General features: G+C 38.1%; 1 protein-coding gene across 1 annotated transcript; it reads left to right on the top strand.

Annotated features, from left to right (window-relative positions):
* Window positions 1-136: 136 nt before the first annotated feature.
* Window positions 137-1,269, top strand: LOC138225490 (trace amine-associated receptor 13c-like). The gene has a single exon (XM_069185754.1). It carries the CDS (start codon window positions 241-243, stop codon window positions 1,267-1,269), a length of 1,029 nt encoding a protein of 342 aa, XP_069041855.1. The 5' UTR covers window positions 137-240.
* The last annotated feature ends 14,224 nt before the right edge of the window (window positions 1,270-15,493 follow it).

The raw sequence follows: 15,493 nt of genomic DNA, 5'->3' as shown, positions 1-15,493 counted from the left end.
AGGAATTAATCTGTTCTGAGCTTTTCACACCATTAATGCACAGCAGCAGCAGGAGGAGCTACCAGAAACTGAATATAAACCAAGGGGCAGCAAAGCTGACAGCAGCGAATTTGAATCTCATTCTACAAATAGGATTAATATCCCTTTTTAATAAAGTAGATAGAGTGGATCTGAATTTCTTTCTGGAAATTTAAGAGCAGTTTTTTGAGCTGCAGTTTTTTTATTCTTTTTTCTCAGATAATGGAATTAAATGAAATCGGAGGACGTAAAATACAGGACTACTGTTTTTCATCTGACAATACATCTTGCCCGAAAGAAACTCGATCCACAGCTGTTTATGTAATTTTATATGTTTTCTTTATATCAGTGCTGATGCTGACAGTGTGTGGAAACCTGGTGGTGATCATCTCTATCTCTCACTTCAAGCAGCTCCACACACCAACTAACCTCCTCCTGCTCTCTCTGGCTGTGGCAGACTTTCTAATAGGGCTGATTGTGATGCCGTTCGTAATGATCAGATATATAGAAACCTGTTGGTATTTTGGGATCACATTCTGTGCTTTTTTCTACGCAGTTGTAACTTTACTTTCTGTTGTTTCTCTTAGTAATATTCTGTTAATAAGTATTGATCGATATCTTGCTGTGTGTGACCCATTACAGTATTCTAATAAAATAACACTTAATATCATATGCATGTGTATAATATTAAGTTGGTCATTCTCTGTATGTTATGTGGCTATAATGTTTAGTATGAATTTTAAAAGGTCCAAAAACCTAAATACCTGTCGTGGAGATTGTTTATTTGAAATGAGTGGAGCCTGGGTGATAGCTGACATGTTGATTTGCTTTATTTTGCCTTACTCTGTTATGATAGTTCTGTATATGAAAATATTTATTGTTGCCAAAAGGCATGCACAAGTGATCAATTTAGTTACTGGAAAACATTACTGTAGAGATGGAAGCAATAGTAAAATTTCTAAAAGATCGGAAAGAAAAGCAGCCAAAACTTTAGGCATTATAATTAGTGTACACCTTCTGTGTTGGATACCATATTATCTTTTCAGCCTGGCTGTAGAAAACTTTAATTTGTCTTCGTATTCTATAGTAATGAATTCTCTACTTTTTCTAGTTTATTTTAACTCTACAATGAATCCAATTTTGTATGCCTTTTTTTACCCCTGGTTTCAGAAGTCAACAAAAGAAATATTAACATTTAGGATATGTGATTCAGCATCCACACTTATTACTTTGTTTCCAGAAAACCATTAAATATTACCTTCAATATAAAATTCATGCTTTTTATTGTAATTTGTACTTCTTTTGACAATTATTCAGAACGTTAAAATACTTTCATAATTTGTTTATTTGTGGAGTAATGGTTCCTTATTTCTCCATTCTTCTTTTTTCACTTTGACACACAAACTCAATATGGAGTCACAGCAGCAAATAGATTTAATTATTTGATATTATTATTTGTAGCCTGTACCTTGAAGGTTTCTTGGTCTAGCCTACATTTCCACAAAGAATTGAGGAAACATGGCTCACATTACTTTTGAAAATTGTGCATAATTCCATTTTTAACAGATTTACTGTTTCTTGTATCTTGGCATCTGTCTACAATATCTACAGTTTTATGGCTGGTGTTGTTTCAGTAATTGTTTTTCAGCATATTCAAAATGTTTTGCTTGTATGCAACTGTACCAAGTGGTTACAGATGCAGCCATTCAAAATGAGCGCAATACGCTGTGGTACAACGCGGTGGGCGTATCGCATCCAAAAAGTCATGATGCGTCTAACCGCGTTTTACAGCATGCAAATTAGATTATGTTAATAGTATCCGGAATCAGCTGTCACTAGAAAACATTCAGTTTCGAATCCAGATTAAATTCTTTAATTAAGAATTTAAGTTGTATTCTCTTTAGACTTTTTCATTTAAACTGTGTATTACATCATGTTAATCATTAAATGTTAAAATGTTGGTATATTTTATGAAAGCAAGATTGCTCAGTTGGACAAAAGTACACAACCTACCACCTTCATCAGAAATATTTTATATAAATATTTGAAATATTTTATGCATCAAAGTCTTTACCGAAAATATTACTAATAGTATTAATAATGTATGACCTTGGTCAAGCTGTGAACTCAAAGTATTACTCTGGTCTAGTTTCTTTGTAACCTTTGTAAATGAAAATACTTTATTTTTTCATTGACAAAATGTAACATCACAGCTTTTTGTTGATCTGGCCATGTATTCATTTCCAATCATACAAAGTAAGTCTTGAGAATCTCCAATTCACCATGCCTTTCACATGCTCATAAACGATATGAATTTAGGAACATAAACATATTATGTAAACTGTATATTGCTGGGATTGGTAGTTTAAAGAGAAAATACACACCAGTATTCCATTTCTCCCTAAATATTTTAAGCATCAAAGTCTTACATGTGCTTATTTCGGAAACATTTTTATGTGCTCCTTCTGACCATATTATGTTTATATACTTTGTGAGATAAGTGATAGTTTTAACCTGTTCTGCGATTATGCTCGTTATCGGAGTAAACAAAAGCATACTTTAGAATTTGATTAATAGGGAATATAATATGGAATCGTGTATCTAAAGAAATTAATAACGATATCATTATATTCAGGTACTGTAACACAAACAGTAGTATAAGACTTTCTATCAATATGTGTACAGCTGTTTCAGTTTTTGCTATGTCACTGCGTCTGTGGCGTGATGGCTTAAGTGACTGATTTATAAGGTGCTCAAATCCAACTATCGCCATGAGTTTTCTTCAGTACAAAGGGTGAGGGTCTTCCAGTAGAAAGGAACTCGGCAGCACAGTTAGTGATTAGAGCAATGGTAGTCATGTGGTAGAGTAGTGTTTTCTGTGGAATTCAGTGATGTTTTTTCCATGTGTGTGATTGTACCCATTCAAAACGGGTGGGGTATTTCGCGGTATACCGCGGTGGGCCTGTCACATCAAAACACAGTATCACGCGGTGTATCGCGTCATTTGACGTCATGCCGGAAAGTATCCGGAATCACCTTATAAAACCGCCAGGAGGAGTTAATAAAGCTTAACCTCTCACATACAGCATTTGAGCTTTTTAATTTAAACTGTGTATTATAGCATGTTAATCATCAGTCATTAAGAAGTTGGTATATTTTATGAAAGCAAGATTGCTCAGTTGGTCAAAAGTACACAGCCTACCTTTATCATAAATATTTTAATTATGCAGAAATATTTATGCATCAAAGCCTTTACCGAAGATATTACTCATAGTATTAATAATGAATGACTTTGGACAAGCTGTAAACTCAAAGTATTACGCTTGTCCACATTCTTTCTAACCGTCATTTTAAACGAAAAAACTTTTATTTTTTTCTTTGACAAACACCACAGCATTTAGTTGATCTAACTAAAGAGGACAGGACATTAGCTAGCCAATACAATAAAGGAATGACTTTTTTTGCTAATTTCTTTAGCACATTTGTACAAGCACCTGGAATCTGTCCAAGCCCTACTTTGTCAGGCATTTTCTTTTACTGTAACAGACATAAAAACTCCCTTGCTTTTAACAGAGCGTTTAATAATTTCTAACTACGAAAATTATTTAAACTGCGACACTTATCATTCAACCAGAGCTCAAAATATCACAAGGATCCTCAAGAGCACAGCAAAGACTGTATTAAAAGATACTTGTATAAGATACATAAGAATCCAAGCTTTTTTATCTATGCTTTCTTTTCCGTATACCAGATATTATGGAACCACTTCAGAAGAGTGTCAGACAGTCAGAATCCAGGAATCGGTACTACAACTTAGTCCGGATTGTGGTCACCGAGGACCACTCCTGTCTCCCCAGATGACACTTTTTATTTTTAAGATAAACGCGAGATAAACAACTTTTGTTTGAAACCGCTCCACAAATTTTCTCACATGCATGTATTCTCAAATATCACCACAACAAAACCATAAAGTTTGTTTCCACAGACATGACACTATTATGCAATAAACCAATAAATTAATGAACTAGCAGAATCCCAATAAAAACACATGGCAACACGGCAAGCACAGCATGTCAATATCATACATTTTTACCAACAAAACCGCAAAAGCAAAAACCAGCAAATATATATATATCCAATGTTTTTACCTTATTCTGGAGCATGATAAATATCCAAAATAACCCAGACTAGTTTATCTCAAGAGCTAGAGACTAGTAAACGTTATTGATTACGTAGTACATTTTTGAAGAACGAGCAAAAGAAATAAGGCGATTTGACTGGTAAAAACCACTGTCATTCATTGTATTTTCAGCTATTCAGAGCCCTTAGGGGGTGAGCCTTCCTCTAGAAGCTTCAGGCTAAAAATGTCTTATATATTTCTTATATTACATTTTTAGCTGTCAATCATTGACTCAGAAGGGGTAATCATTCAGTTTTTTATCAGTTTCTTATCAGTGCTCCTTTTTCACACCAGAAGGCAACTCTGAGGTTTTTTTTCATTGCATAACAGCAGATAAAGGCTCTCTAGCTGTGTCTTAAGGTTTTTATAGCAATTGCAATGGTTTTTATTCTTATTATTTTCAATATTTTTATGATTTTTTATTATAGGCGTGAAATTTCATTCCAGGTCCAGTCTTCACAAAACATGATGTAGAATTTTTTCTAATTGATCAATTTGTCCCAAATTTTTATCCAAGCTAGTAGCCACCTAGAACAAGGTTTTCAAATCATTCCCAGGCCCTTGACATGCATATAGTTGAACAATCTGACCTCTGAAGACCAAAAAAAAGTGTTTGCCAGCTGTTTTTTGTTTTTGTTTTCATATGTTTGTCTGCTGAGTGAACACATTAAGAAATATAAGAAATTTGACTATTCACACTCAAAGCCAAGGGGGTTAGCTTCAATTTAAGACCTGAACCAGGCTCCTGCTATGTTCTGCTGCAGAGATATAACAAATGTTTAAGAGGGAGGAAATTCCAGGCGGACATTGGCTAAATATGTCACTGTTAGTAAAAGGTTCAAGAAAAAATACACACCAGTTTTCCATTTCTCCCTAAACATTTTAAGCATCAAAGTCTTTAACTAACATGTGAAATAGCGAGGATTGTATTTTAGATTTTGTTTAGTTGCTAGCATTGAACTGTGTGTTGGATGCACATTCATTGAAGGAATGGGGCCATTTCATAGTGGGTTTCTAACACTGTGTATAGTTCCATCCACACAGTGCCTTTACTTCCATCCATTTTCTAATCTCTCTATCCAGTACAGAGGATTTGGAGCCTATCCCAGTAAGCAACGGACACAAGGCAGAATACACCCTGGACATAGCGCCAGTCCATCACAGGACAGACAGACAGACAGACACAAACAACACACACACACACACACACACACACACACACACACACACACACACACACACACACACACACACACAAACACACACCAGGGCCAGTTTTCCCATAAACCAATTAAACTACCACTATGTTTTGGAGTGCGAGAGGGAGTCGTATCACACATATTGCTGCTGCTGGAAGAGCAGCAGCATTGCTTCCAGCTGCTGGTTGCTGCTGGAAGAGGTGTTAGTGGGGCCAGCAGGGGGCGCTCACCCCGTGGTCCATGTGGGTCCTAATGCCCCAGTATAGTGATGGGGACACTATACTGTAAATAAGCGCTGTCCTTCGGATGAGACGTAAAACCGAGGTCCTGACTCTCAGCAGTCATTAGAAATCCCAGGGCTTTTCTCGAAAAGAGTAGGGGTGTAACCCTGGCGTCCTGGCCAAATTTCCCCCTGGCCCTTACCAATCATGGCCTCCTAATAATCCCCTTTAAGAATTGGCGTCATCACTCTGCTCTCCTCCCCACTGATGGCTGATGTGTGGTGAGTGTTCTGGCGCATTATGGCTGCTGTCGCATCATCCAGGTGGATGCTGCACATTGGTGGTGGTGGAGGGGAGTCCCCATTACCTGTAAAGCGCTTTGAGTGGAGTGTCCAGAAAAGCGCTATATAAGTGTAAGCAATTATTATTATTAATTATTAATTATTATATGGAGAAAAAACATGTAACCCAGAGAGAACATGCAAACCCCACACACACAGGATGGCAGGAATTGAACCTAGGACCCCAGTGCAAGATAGCAATGCTAACCACTTTGCCACCATTTGAAATGGATGGATATTTTAGTTATCTTTTTTAGTTCACAGGTTTGCATGCATAATTTAATTTTGAAGGCCACTAGGACATCAGGTACTACTGTTGTATTTATGAAAAAGAAACAAAACTAAAAGCATACTAACAACTGTGCCATCCTACTCCTTGGTTAATACATTTTATTATTTATAAACAGTTAACATTGTTAGCAAAATATTTTAAATAAGTTAATAAGTTTTGTATTTAACTTATTATATAATAGTCAGATTTAATGTATATTTGAACAATTAAATATATTTTTACAAGATCCGGGGGAAAGTGCAACAACTTATTACAGTGCTAAATTCAATATTATTGATTACTAATAGTTTATGCTAACACCTAACTTTCTTAATTCGATGTATTTAAAACAGTGAACTAAGTGTAACATAACATTCAGAAATACAATCGAGAATAGTTTTGTGGTGTTTGTATAGATGAAACGTTTCTAAAAAAATTAAAGACAATTGAAATCTGTAATCTTTCCACTTGTATGTCATTAGAAAGTAGAACAAGTTTCTACTTTGTCTAAGGATGATATCAAAAAGTAGTCTAAGTGGTGAGAAAGCTGTGCTTAATGATAATTAATGGACTTAAAAGTAAAAAGAGATGCTTCATATTGCTTGACTAATTTTAAAAACTAAGTTATAAATGCAGACGCTATTGATGTATTAAGCGCCCCAGGCAGCAGAACTGAGCTCCGCGCCTCCTCCCTCTCTCGGTGCCACGCCGGGTCTAAATATGTAAATATCTAAACATACAGTATGTATCTATATAGCATGTAGTGTACAGCTTTTTAGTATAGATTACACTTTTCTAAAATGTATTTTAAAAATAAAAACGATTACAATCTAATCTTTCCACGTTTGATCCCAAAATCTCAAGAAATATAAATCTAAACGGGGAGAAAGCTATGCTGAAAGTTTATTAAGATTCTTAGAAGACAAAGATAACAATTTAAGTTGCATTTGTCTGATTGTGAATCAAAAAACACATATAATTAAACACACATTTGTGATTTAAATCAAAACGCGATTTAAATCAATATAAATGTTTATATTGTAACGCATACTGTACAGTCTCCATTTCTCTATAAAAATTTAAAAGATCGTGTGTGCAGCCTAAGAAGGGGGGTCTACTCTCAGTGACAGCTGACAATCCTCCATACACCCAAGTGAAAAATTAATAATGCCAATCTAAACGTCGTATTTACAATTTGTTGATAATAGAAATGTTAAGTTCTCTAAAGCTTTGTGATTGTTGACCCAGGCAGCAAAAGAGCAGCTACACTGGGAAGATGCGAAACCGAAGATGTGATTAATAACCTTTTAAATCTGAAGGGAGATCTAAAGGGATCCCCCCCCCCACACACACACACGATAGAAGCAGGAAGCAGAAGCAGGGACAGTTGTCAGAAGGAAAGAAGGTGACTATTCATTGTTATTAAAAATGACTTAAATTCGATCATGTTGTGATATTTAGAAATATGAAAAGTCAATTGTCCATAAGATCACTATTCTATTTTTTCAAAGAAATATTTGTTAAAAGAAAAGTCATGGCGCCGGCTGGATTTGAATATACAACCTGTGGGTTACTAGTCCGGCACATAGACCAGCAGGCTACTGGGGAAGTCACATGAGCAGAGGTGAAACAGCCCTGTCACAGTACACGAATATAATTATATCGTTATTAATTTCTTTAGATACGCGATTCCATATTATATTAGCAGAAAAGCTTAAAACTACCACTTTTTTACATGCTATTTCACATGTTAGTTAAAGACTTTGATGCTTGAAATGTTTAGGGAGAAATAGAATACAGGTGTGTATTTTTTCTTTAAAGTACCGAGACCAGCCATATACTGTATGTTTATGTTCCAAAATTAATATCGTTTATGGCATCCACACGCGTTACAGTATGCTCCTATTCTTTTTATGCTCAGCTACTAAGAATTCCCTTCAGTGGTAAAATTCCATATAAATATTCAATACCAAAATGGGCACAGTAAAGACATTTAAATCTTTCTACGACAGACCAATGCACCACGAGTGCCTCTGTCGGCCAATCAATCAGGTACCGCGGTACGATGCGTGAGGACGTAGCCAATTACATGTCTGTACCGTGCATTTTCAATGGCTGCATCTGTATATAGTTTTCTTATTTTACGTGAATGGATGAGTTCTGGGTGTGTCCGGATTAAACATCTTGCACAAATGTGCTTTGCAGCTGAGCCATTTTTTATCCTTTTGGAGAGGGAGAAGCCAAAGGACCCACATAGGCAACCTTACCTTCCATTCATAAACATCTGCATTGAATTCCTTTACTCATTCACTTGTGGTCATTTTGGAAACAACAGGCATGTTTTAACTACGTTTTGCTTTTAGGCTTGTTGTAATGGAAAATGAAATGCAGTCTTAAATTAACTTGTTTAAACTGACCAACGCTTTGATTCATTGGTAGAAATGTCACCTGCCAGGAATATGGTCCAGGCTTCAATTCCTGGACAATGCACAAACTGTATTTTAACAAATAAAACAAATTTCTCTAATGATAAAATATAATAAATAATGCAGATGCTTCCATTCAAAGTGCGCTGTACAAACCGTTGGCAAATCATTCCATCATAGCATGTCATAACCCGTCATACCGCGGTACATGATTGGCTGGCCAAAATGAACGACAGGGGCACTCGTGGTGTGTTGGTCGGTCGTGGAAAGATTTAATCATTTAATGTCTTTACTGTGCACATTTTAATCCGCTTAGTATTGAATATTTATTTGGAATTTTACCACTAAAGGGAAATTTTAGTAGCTGAGCATAAAAAGAAGAGGAGCATAACACATCTGAAGGTCATAAACAATATGAATTTAGGAACATAAACATATTATGTAAACTGTATATTGCTGGTCTTGGTATTTCAAAGAAAAAATACACACCAGTATTCCACTTTCTCCCTAAACATTTTAAGCATCAAAGTCGTACATGTGGTTATTTTGGAAACGTTTTTACGTGCTCCTTGCTCCTTCTGACCATGTCACTGTACGTTTATACAGTACTTTGTGAGAAAAGTGATAGTTTTAAGCTTTTCTGCCAATACGCTTGATACAGGAGTAAACAAGCATACGTTTAGAATTTTAATTAATAGGGAATATAGGGAATATAATAAGGAATTACATATCTAAAGAAATTAATAATGATATAATTATATTCATGTACACAAACAGTAGTATAGACACATTCAGTATCTATTGATATGTGTACGGCTGTTTCACCGCTTGTCATGTGACTGAACTATTGGTGTGATGGTTTAAGATAGATAGATACTTTATTGATCCCGTGAGGGAAATTGCAGAAATTAAGTGCCTCACTTCTAAACGAGAGGTCAATTGTTCAAATCCAGCTAGCGCCACGAGTTTTCTTTTAACAAACATTTATTTGAAAAACTAAAATAGCAATATTATGGACACTCTATTGACTTTTTTAAATTTCTAAATATCACAACATGTTCGAATAGAAGTGATTTTCTAATAACAACGAACGAATAGTCAACGTCTTTCCCTTTGAATTGCTCCAGAAGGAGGAACCTCTATCTAGTGGATCCCTTTAGATCTCCCTTCAGATTTAAAAGGTTATTAATAATATCTTCAGTGTCACATCTTCCCAGTTTAGCTGATCTTTTGCTGCCTACGCATGCTTACACAGCTCCCTAGGTAAATTATCATACTTGACTGAGAAAGCTTTAGAGAACTTAACATTTTTATTATCAACAAATTGTAAATACAACGTTTACATTGGTGTTATTAATTTTTCACTTGAGCGTATGGAGGAGTGTCAGCTGTCAATGAGAGCAGATCCCCCCTCTTAGGCTGGGCAAATTATATTCGGTCTTTGGACTGTGGAAGGAAACAGGAGCACGTGGCAAAAAACATGGGGAGAACATACAAACTCCACACAGACTCCACACCCCTGGTCCAAAATTGAATCAGGAGCTCCAGTCCTGCAAAGCTCCAATGCTAACCATTCCACTACCATGACATCCTTGTTTTTGTCTTTTTCTGTTTACTCCTAGTTTACTCTGGGGATGTGGCTGTTCTCTAGGCTCCTCACATAACCCCAGGATAACAGGTGTCATTAAAGAAACAGAGGAGTCATCAAGATTTATTAGCAGCAGGAGGGGACAACAACTACGGACATAAATGTCATACAAACTTCAAAGGATAGACACTGAGTGGAAGACAAAGACATTCATGTTATTCTAATCAGTATACATTGCATCTATTTTTGCTGTATACAATATTTATGAATTTTCTTTAAGGTGCTTAAATATCGATAAGCTTGTTATTCTTATTTTTAATTCATTTACAATTTCATGGAAGTAACACAATTTCAAGCAGTGCAGTATTGCTTTCAGGCTGACAACTCATCTTGTATTAAAGAAGTGCGATCTACAGTCACCTATGTGGTGATGTATATTTCTGCAGCAGCAGTCCTGATACTGACAGTGTGTGGAAACTTGATGGTGATCATTTCTATTTCTCACTTCAAACAGCTCCACACACCAACTAACCTCCTCCTGCTCTCTCTGGCTGTGGCAGACTTTCTAACTGGACTGACTGTGTTGCCCTTTTGCTTATTTTTTTTAATAGAGACCTGTTGGTATTTTGATAAAATTAACTGCATATTTTACAACACAATTGGTTACATCATATTTTCTGTTTCAGTTTATAATGTCGCTTGTATAGCTATAGACCGGTATTTGGCTGTGTGTGACCCTTTACTTTATTCCACCAAAGTAACAGTAAAAATGACAAGATTGTTTATAGTGTTTGTGTGGCTGTTTGCAGTCCTATACAATTTGGCACTAATTTATTTTAATGGAAATATTAGCAGTACAGGAAAAACAAATATATGTCTTGGAGAATGTAAGTTTGGGATCAGTGAAGCCTGGGGTACAGCTGATTTAATTACTGTATTTATTCTGCCATGCTCTGTGATATTATTATTATATGGAAAAATCTTTGTTGTGGCTAGAAGGCATGCTAAAATTACTGGTTTGGTTAAGAGACAAACAGTTTCTAAAAAAAAGAATCGTGCACTTTCTACCAAATCTCAAAGAAAAGCTGCAAGAACGTTAGGAATTGTAATTGTTGTTTTTTTATTGTATGTATGTCCATATTTTGTAAACAGTTCTGTTAATGCTGATAAAAGTTTATCTTCTTCTTCTTACGTGGATGTTAATTTCTTAAATTGGTTAGTATATTTTAATTCTTCTCTTAATCCTATAATTTATGCTCTGTTTTATCCCTGGTTTCAAAAGTCACTGAAACTAATTATAACACTTCAGATTTTTAATAGTGCATCTTCTATGCTGAATTTATTTCCTGAGCACTCGTAGGTATGTACTGCTACTCTCAGTATTTTTCCATTAGAACTGTAAGGTGCATGAATGTATCATTTTAAGATCTATATTTTTCTTAATTTAATTTGTTTTCAGAAATTGTATCAGTTTTATCATTCATTGTAACATACATTAGATGCAGAATTTTTGTGCTTTAAATCCACCTTCAATCCCATGATACTAGCAGCTCTCACCAGGGTATTTGGCTTTCTTATATGAATGAATTTCTGCTAAAAAATCAGTATTTATGTCAGTGTGATGATATGACTTATGCTTTCTTATATATACTGTTATGGAATTTATTCTGTTTTTGATTGCATACAATGTATTAACTTAAAAATTAAAAAAAATAATTAAAAAATAGTAACAAATATTGATTAGTTACATTTGTATTTATAGTTCAAGTGTACTGTAGAGATTCTCCCAATTTTATTTGTACTTAATTGCTTCACCCTGTACTTCCATAGAGCAGATCTCATCAGGAGAGTTTGCTTTCTAAAATGAATTTCTGACAAACAGAAATACAAGAGGGAATATTTATGAAATACAAGAGGGAATTTTAAACAATGAGTTAAACTCTATGCAGTATGTAATATTTAGTTAAAAGTAGAAAAAATGTCAAACTTTAGAACAAAATAAATATAATATATTGCAACATAACACAGGGTGTGATTGTCAGGAATGTAGATCACTCTGGAGAGAAACATGTGTTGTTATGAGACCACAGCTGAAGGAGGCCTAACAATACACAGCTATGGACTTTAAGAGATCAGGTGGCTGGTTCATGAAACAGGTTTAGCTTGTTTAAGATTTTCTCTAGATAGCCAGATTGAATTAACCAGATTACTGACTTCAGGTTTGCTCCAGCGTTGCAAAGGCAAACTCGGGTGTCAGTTGTCAGTTGTCAGTTGTCAGTTGTCAGTTGTCAGTTGTCAGTTGTCAGTTGTCAGTTGAAAGCCACACAGGGTTTATCAATCAGAGTAAATGTGCCACTCTCAGGAGGCAGGAGCATCAAGCCTTGACTCCTTTGCAACAACAAACAGCAAAGAATGAGTGTCTTTATTTGGAGAATATGAATTATGGCTCCTTATGGAAAACTATGAGTGGGTAAAATCCGTTGCCCATAATTGCTGCAGACACCTGGCAAAGAATCACTAATAATCACTAATAAATAATAAAGTTATTCATGAAATGCAGTGAAATATCTCAAAATCAGACAAAAGTATAAAAAGTGAATGAGCACTAATGTATTGCATTATTTAACTTACATTATTCTGGCCCTGAAGTGGAGCTCCAGTTTAAGCCATTGTGTAGTTGTATAATATTGTATTTATCCAGTAATTTGCACATTAGCTGGATCACAATGGGAAGATCTGGCGGCAGGTCAAGATAAATACAAGAATATCATCCAAAGAGGAAGTGTGAGCAGAGGGAGACTGGAGAAGGAATCATAATCATCAACACAATAAAGAACGCATTCCTCCATTATTGGGTCATTGTGTTTTTCCCCAAAAACACAATATTGTGTTGTGTATCAAATAATATGGGAGAAGCTTTTTCCCCCAAGTTGCAGAAAGACACCCACCCCCCTCCAAAACCCCCTTTTTTTTTAGTAGTACTTAAGTACAGTACAGTAAGTACCAGTCCAACCCCAGGATACAGTCTTCGCAGACTGGGGCAAGGTAGAAGGGGTGTTTCGCCCTCGCAGCCCCAAAGTGCACAGGGGGTGCCCTGGGGGTCCGGCTGCCTCGGTGCCAGGCAGGACACCAGGCCGCAGCAGGGTGATGGTCGAACCGGTGTCGACGAGGGCCTGGCAGGGTCTGCCCTCTATGAGGCAGGGAAGAAATAAGCCCCGGCTGTGGCCAACCCTTCCCACAGCAGGCGGGGTGAAGCGCTCCCTCTGGTTTTCCGGAGCGGGGGTAGCGTCGCTCAAGGGCGGCCTTCCCCCTGTAAGGCCTCCCCGCACCTGTTTCCCAACGGCCTCTGGAGTCCCCGGGGTCCAGCACCTGGCACTCCCGGGCGATGTGCCCCCTCTCCCCACAGCAGTGGCAGATGACCAGCCGTTGTCACTCCCCCAGTAGTGCCTCGCTGGCTGTCTCCTCCTCCCCGTCTTTCCGGTGCGGCCAGCATCACGTGGGGCTGCACCTCAGTCGGCGCCAGAGCCCAGAGGAACGCCTGGAGCGCTATCTCCCGGTGGGCCTCCTCTGGGAGAGTAGGGAAACCCTGGCGGGCTAAGTAGGCCACGTCTGCGGCGACTGGACACAGTGGCTCTCCCGCTAGGCAGCAGTGTTAGCCCAACCATGCCCGCAGCAGTCCCAGCACCTCCCCTCTCCTGCCAAAATGCCTCCGGAGGGCCGACACCAACACTGCGTAGTTGTTCCCCTGGTCCCCGGGTACATCCAGCAACGCCTGACAGGCCTTCCCCTCCAGGACAGCGGCGAGGTGGCCCACCATCTCCACCTGAGACCAGCCGTTTGCCCAGGCCGCCATCTGGAACTGGGCATCAAACATTTGCCATGGGATCTCCCCATTATAACGGCTCAGTCTCACCGGCGCAGGCTGGAGGAGGGGTGGCGGGCTGGACCCCGCTGGTCTGGCGTCTCCTTCCTGCCACACGGCCTGAGGCATCCCGGGAAAGGGTCCCCCTTCCGCTGAGTAGGTCACCGTGGGGTAGCACTGATAAGGACTGTGGCCACTGGCGGTGCTGAGGGGTCGTCCCGGCCCCTGGCGTCTGCTGCTCGCCCCCAAAAGGCGCTTTAGGGGGTCACTCGGCTGCTGGAGTCCGACATCATCGGCCGTTCACTGTCCATCCTCCCGCTTCTAACACCAATGTAATGAATTTGGGTTCGTTGAGGACAAACACCGATACTCAGACTTGTGGAGTTAAAAACTGCGCTTTATTTCTTCTCAGTCACCACCTGCCAGCAGCACTCCTGCACCCAGACGAGGGGGAGACACAAGACAAGCCCGCCAAAAGTGCGGGCCTGAGAGAGAGAGAGCCAGAGAGAGAGACACCAAGGGGTGCGGAACTAGGGAACAATTTACATGGAAAATGGGCGATCTCCCCAGACTGTACGCCCCTTTCACTGTTACCTGGATACCTCTTGGGGGATATCCTCTATATCCTCTTGGGGGGAATATCCTCTTGGGGGATATTCTAACAACAAGTGATTATAAGACGATCTGTCAAAGTATAATGAAATACAATATGCTGGACAGTAGGCTTTTCAAAGTGCTGTACGGAATAACAACAACAATTTTACAAGTCCTGGGAGGAAGAATATCATCAATATTAATAATAATAATAAACTTTATTTTATATAGCGCCTTTAAAGGTGGCTTTTTAAAAAAAAAACTTTTTTTAATTGCATTTGCATTTGCACACAGAGCAGTGTTTACTTGAACATGGAGATGCCATACTGAATAATTCCTGCACTCAACAATTGCAGCAGAATTTGCATCGTTTGGCAGGGCTATGATTCATACAAGTGGTGGTGGATTTGGAGACAAAATGTATTTACATTGGGTTGCTGTAAGTGGAGCACTAATAAGCCCAAAGCTCTACTAATTAATTTACAAGAGAATGCACCTGACAAGCTGGACAGTATGCTTCTCAAAGTGCTTTACAGGATAACAACAACAATGACAACAACAATTTACAAGTTCTGGGAGGAAAAATATGATCAATATTGATAATAATAATAAACTTTATTTTATATAGCGCCTTTAAAGATGGCTCCTCAAAGCGCTTTACAGGATAACAACCGATGAAACAACAGTGGCTGGGGATTGAAAAGACCTGTGAAACCGGTTTGTTCACAATGTACTCTAGACACAAAGTGTTACACCAACGCATTAGCATGTTAAAGCGTTTCCATTGAGGAGC

The sequence above is a fragment of the Lepisosteus oculatus genome, chromosome 2 (assembly GCF_040954835.1).
Source record: "Lepisosteus oculatus isolate fLepOcu1 chromosome 2, fLepOcu1.hap2, whole genome shotgun sequence".
NCBI classification, from domain to species: domain Eukaryota; kingdom Metazoa; phylum Chordata; class Actinopteri; order Semionotiformes; family Lepisosteidae; genus Lepisosteus; species Lepisosteus oculatus.
Note: the sequence above shows the minus strand (reverse complement) of the source record. Positions and strands in the feature narration are given on the sequence as shown.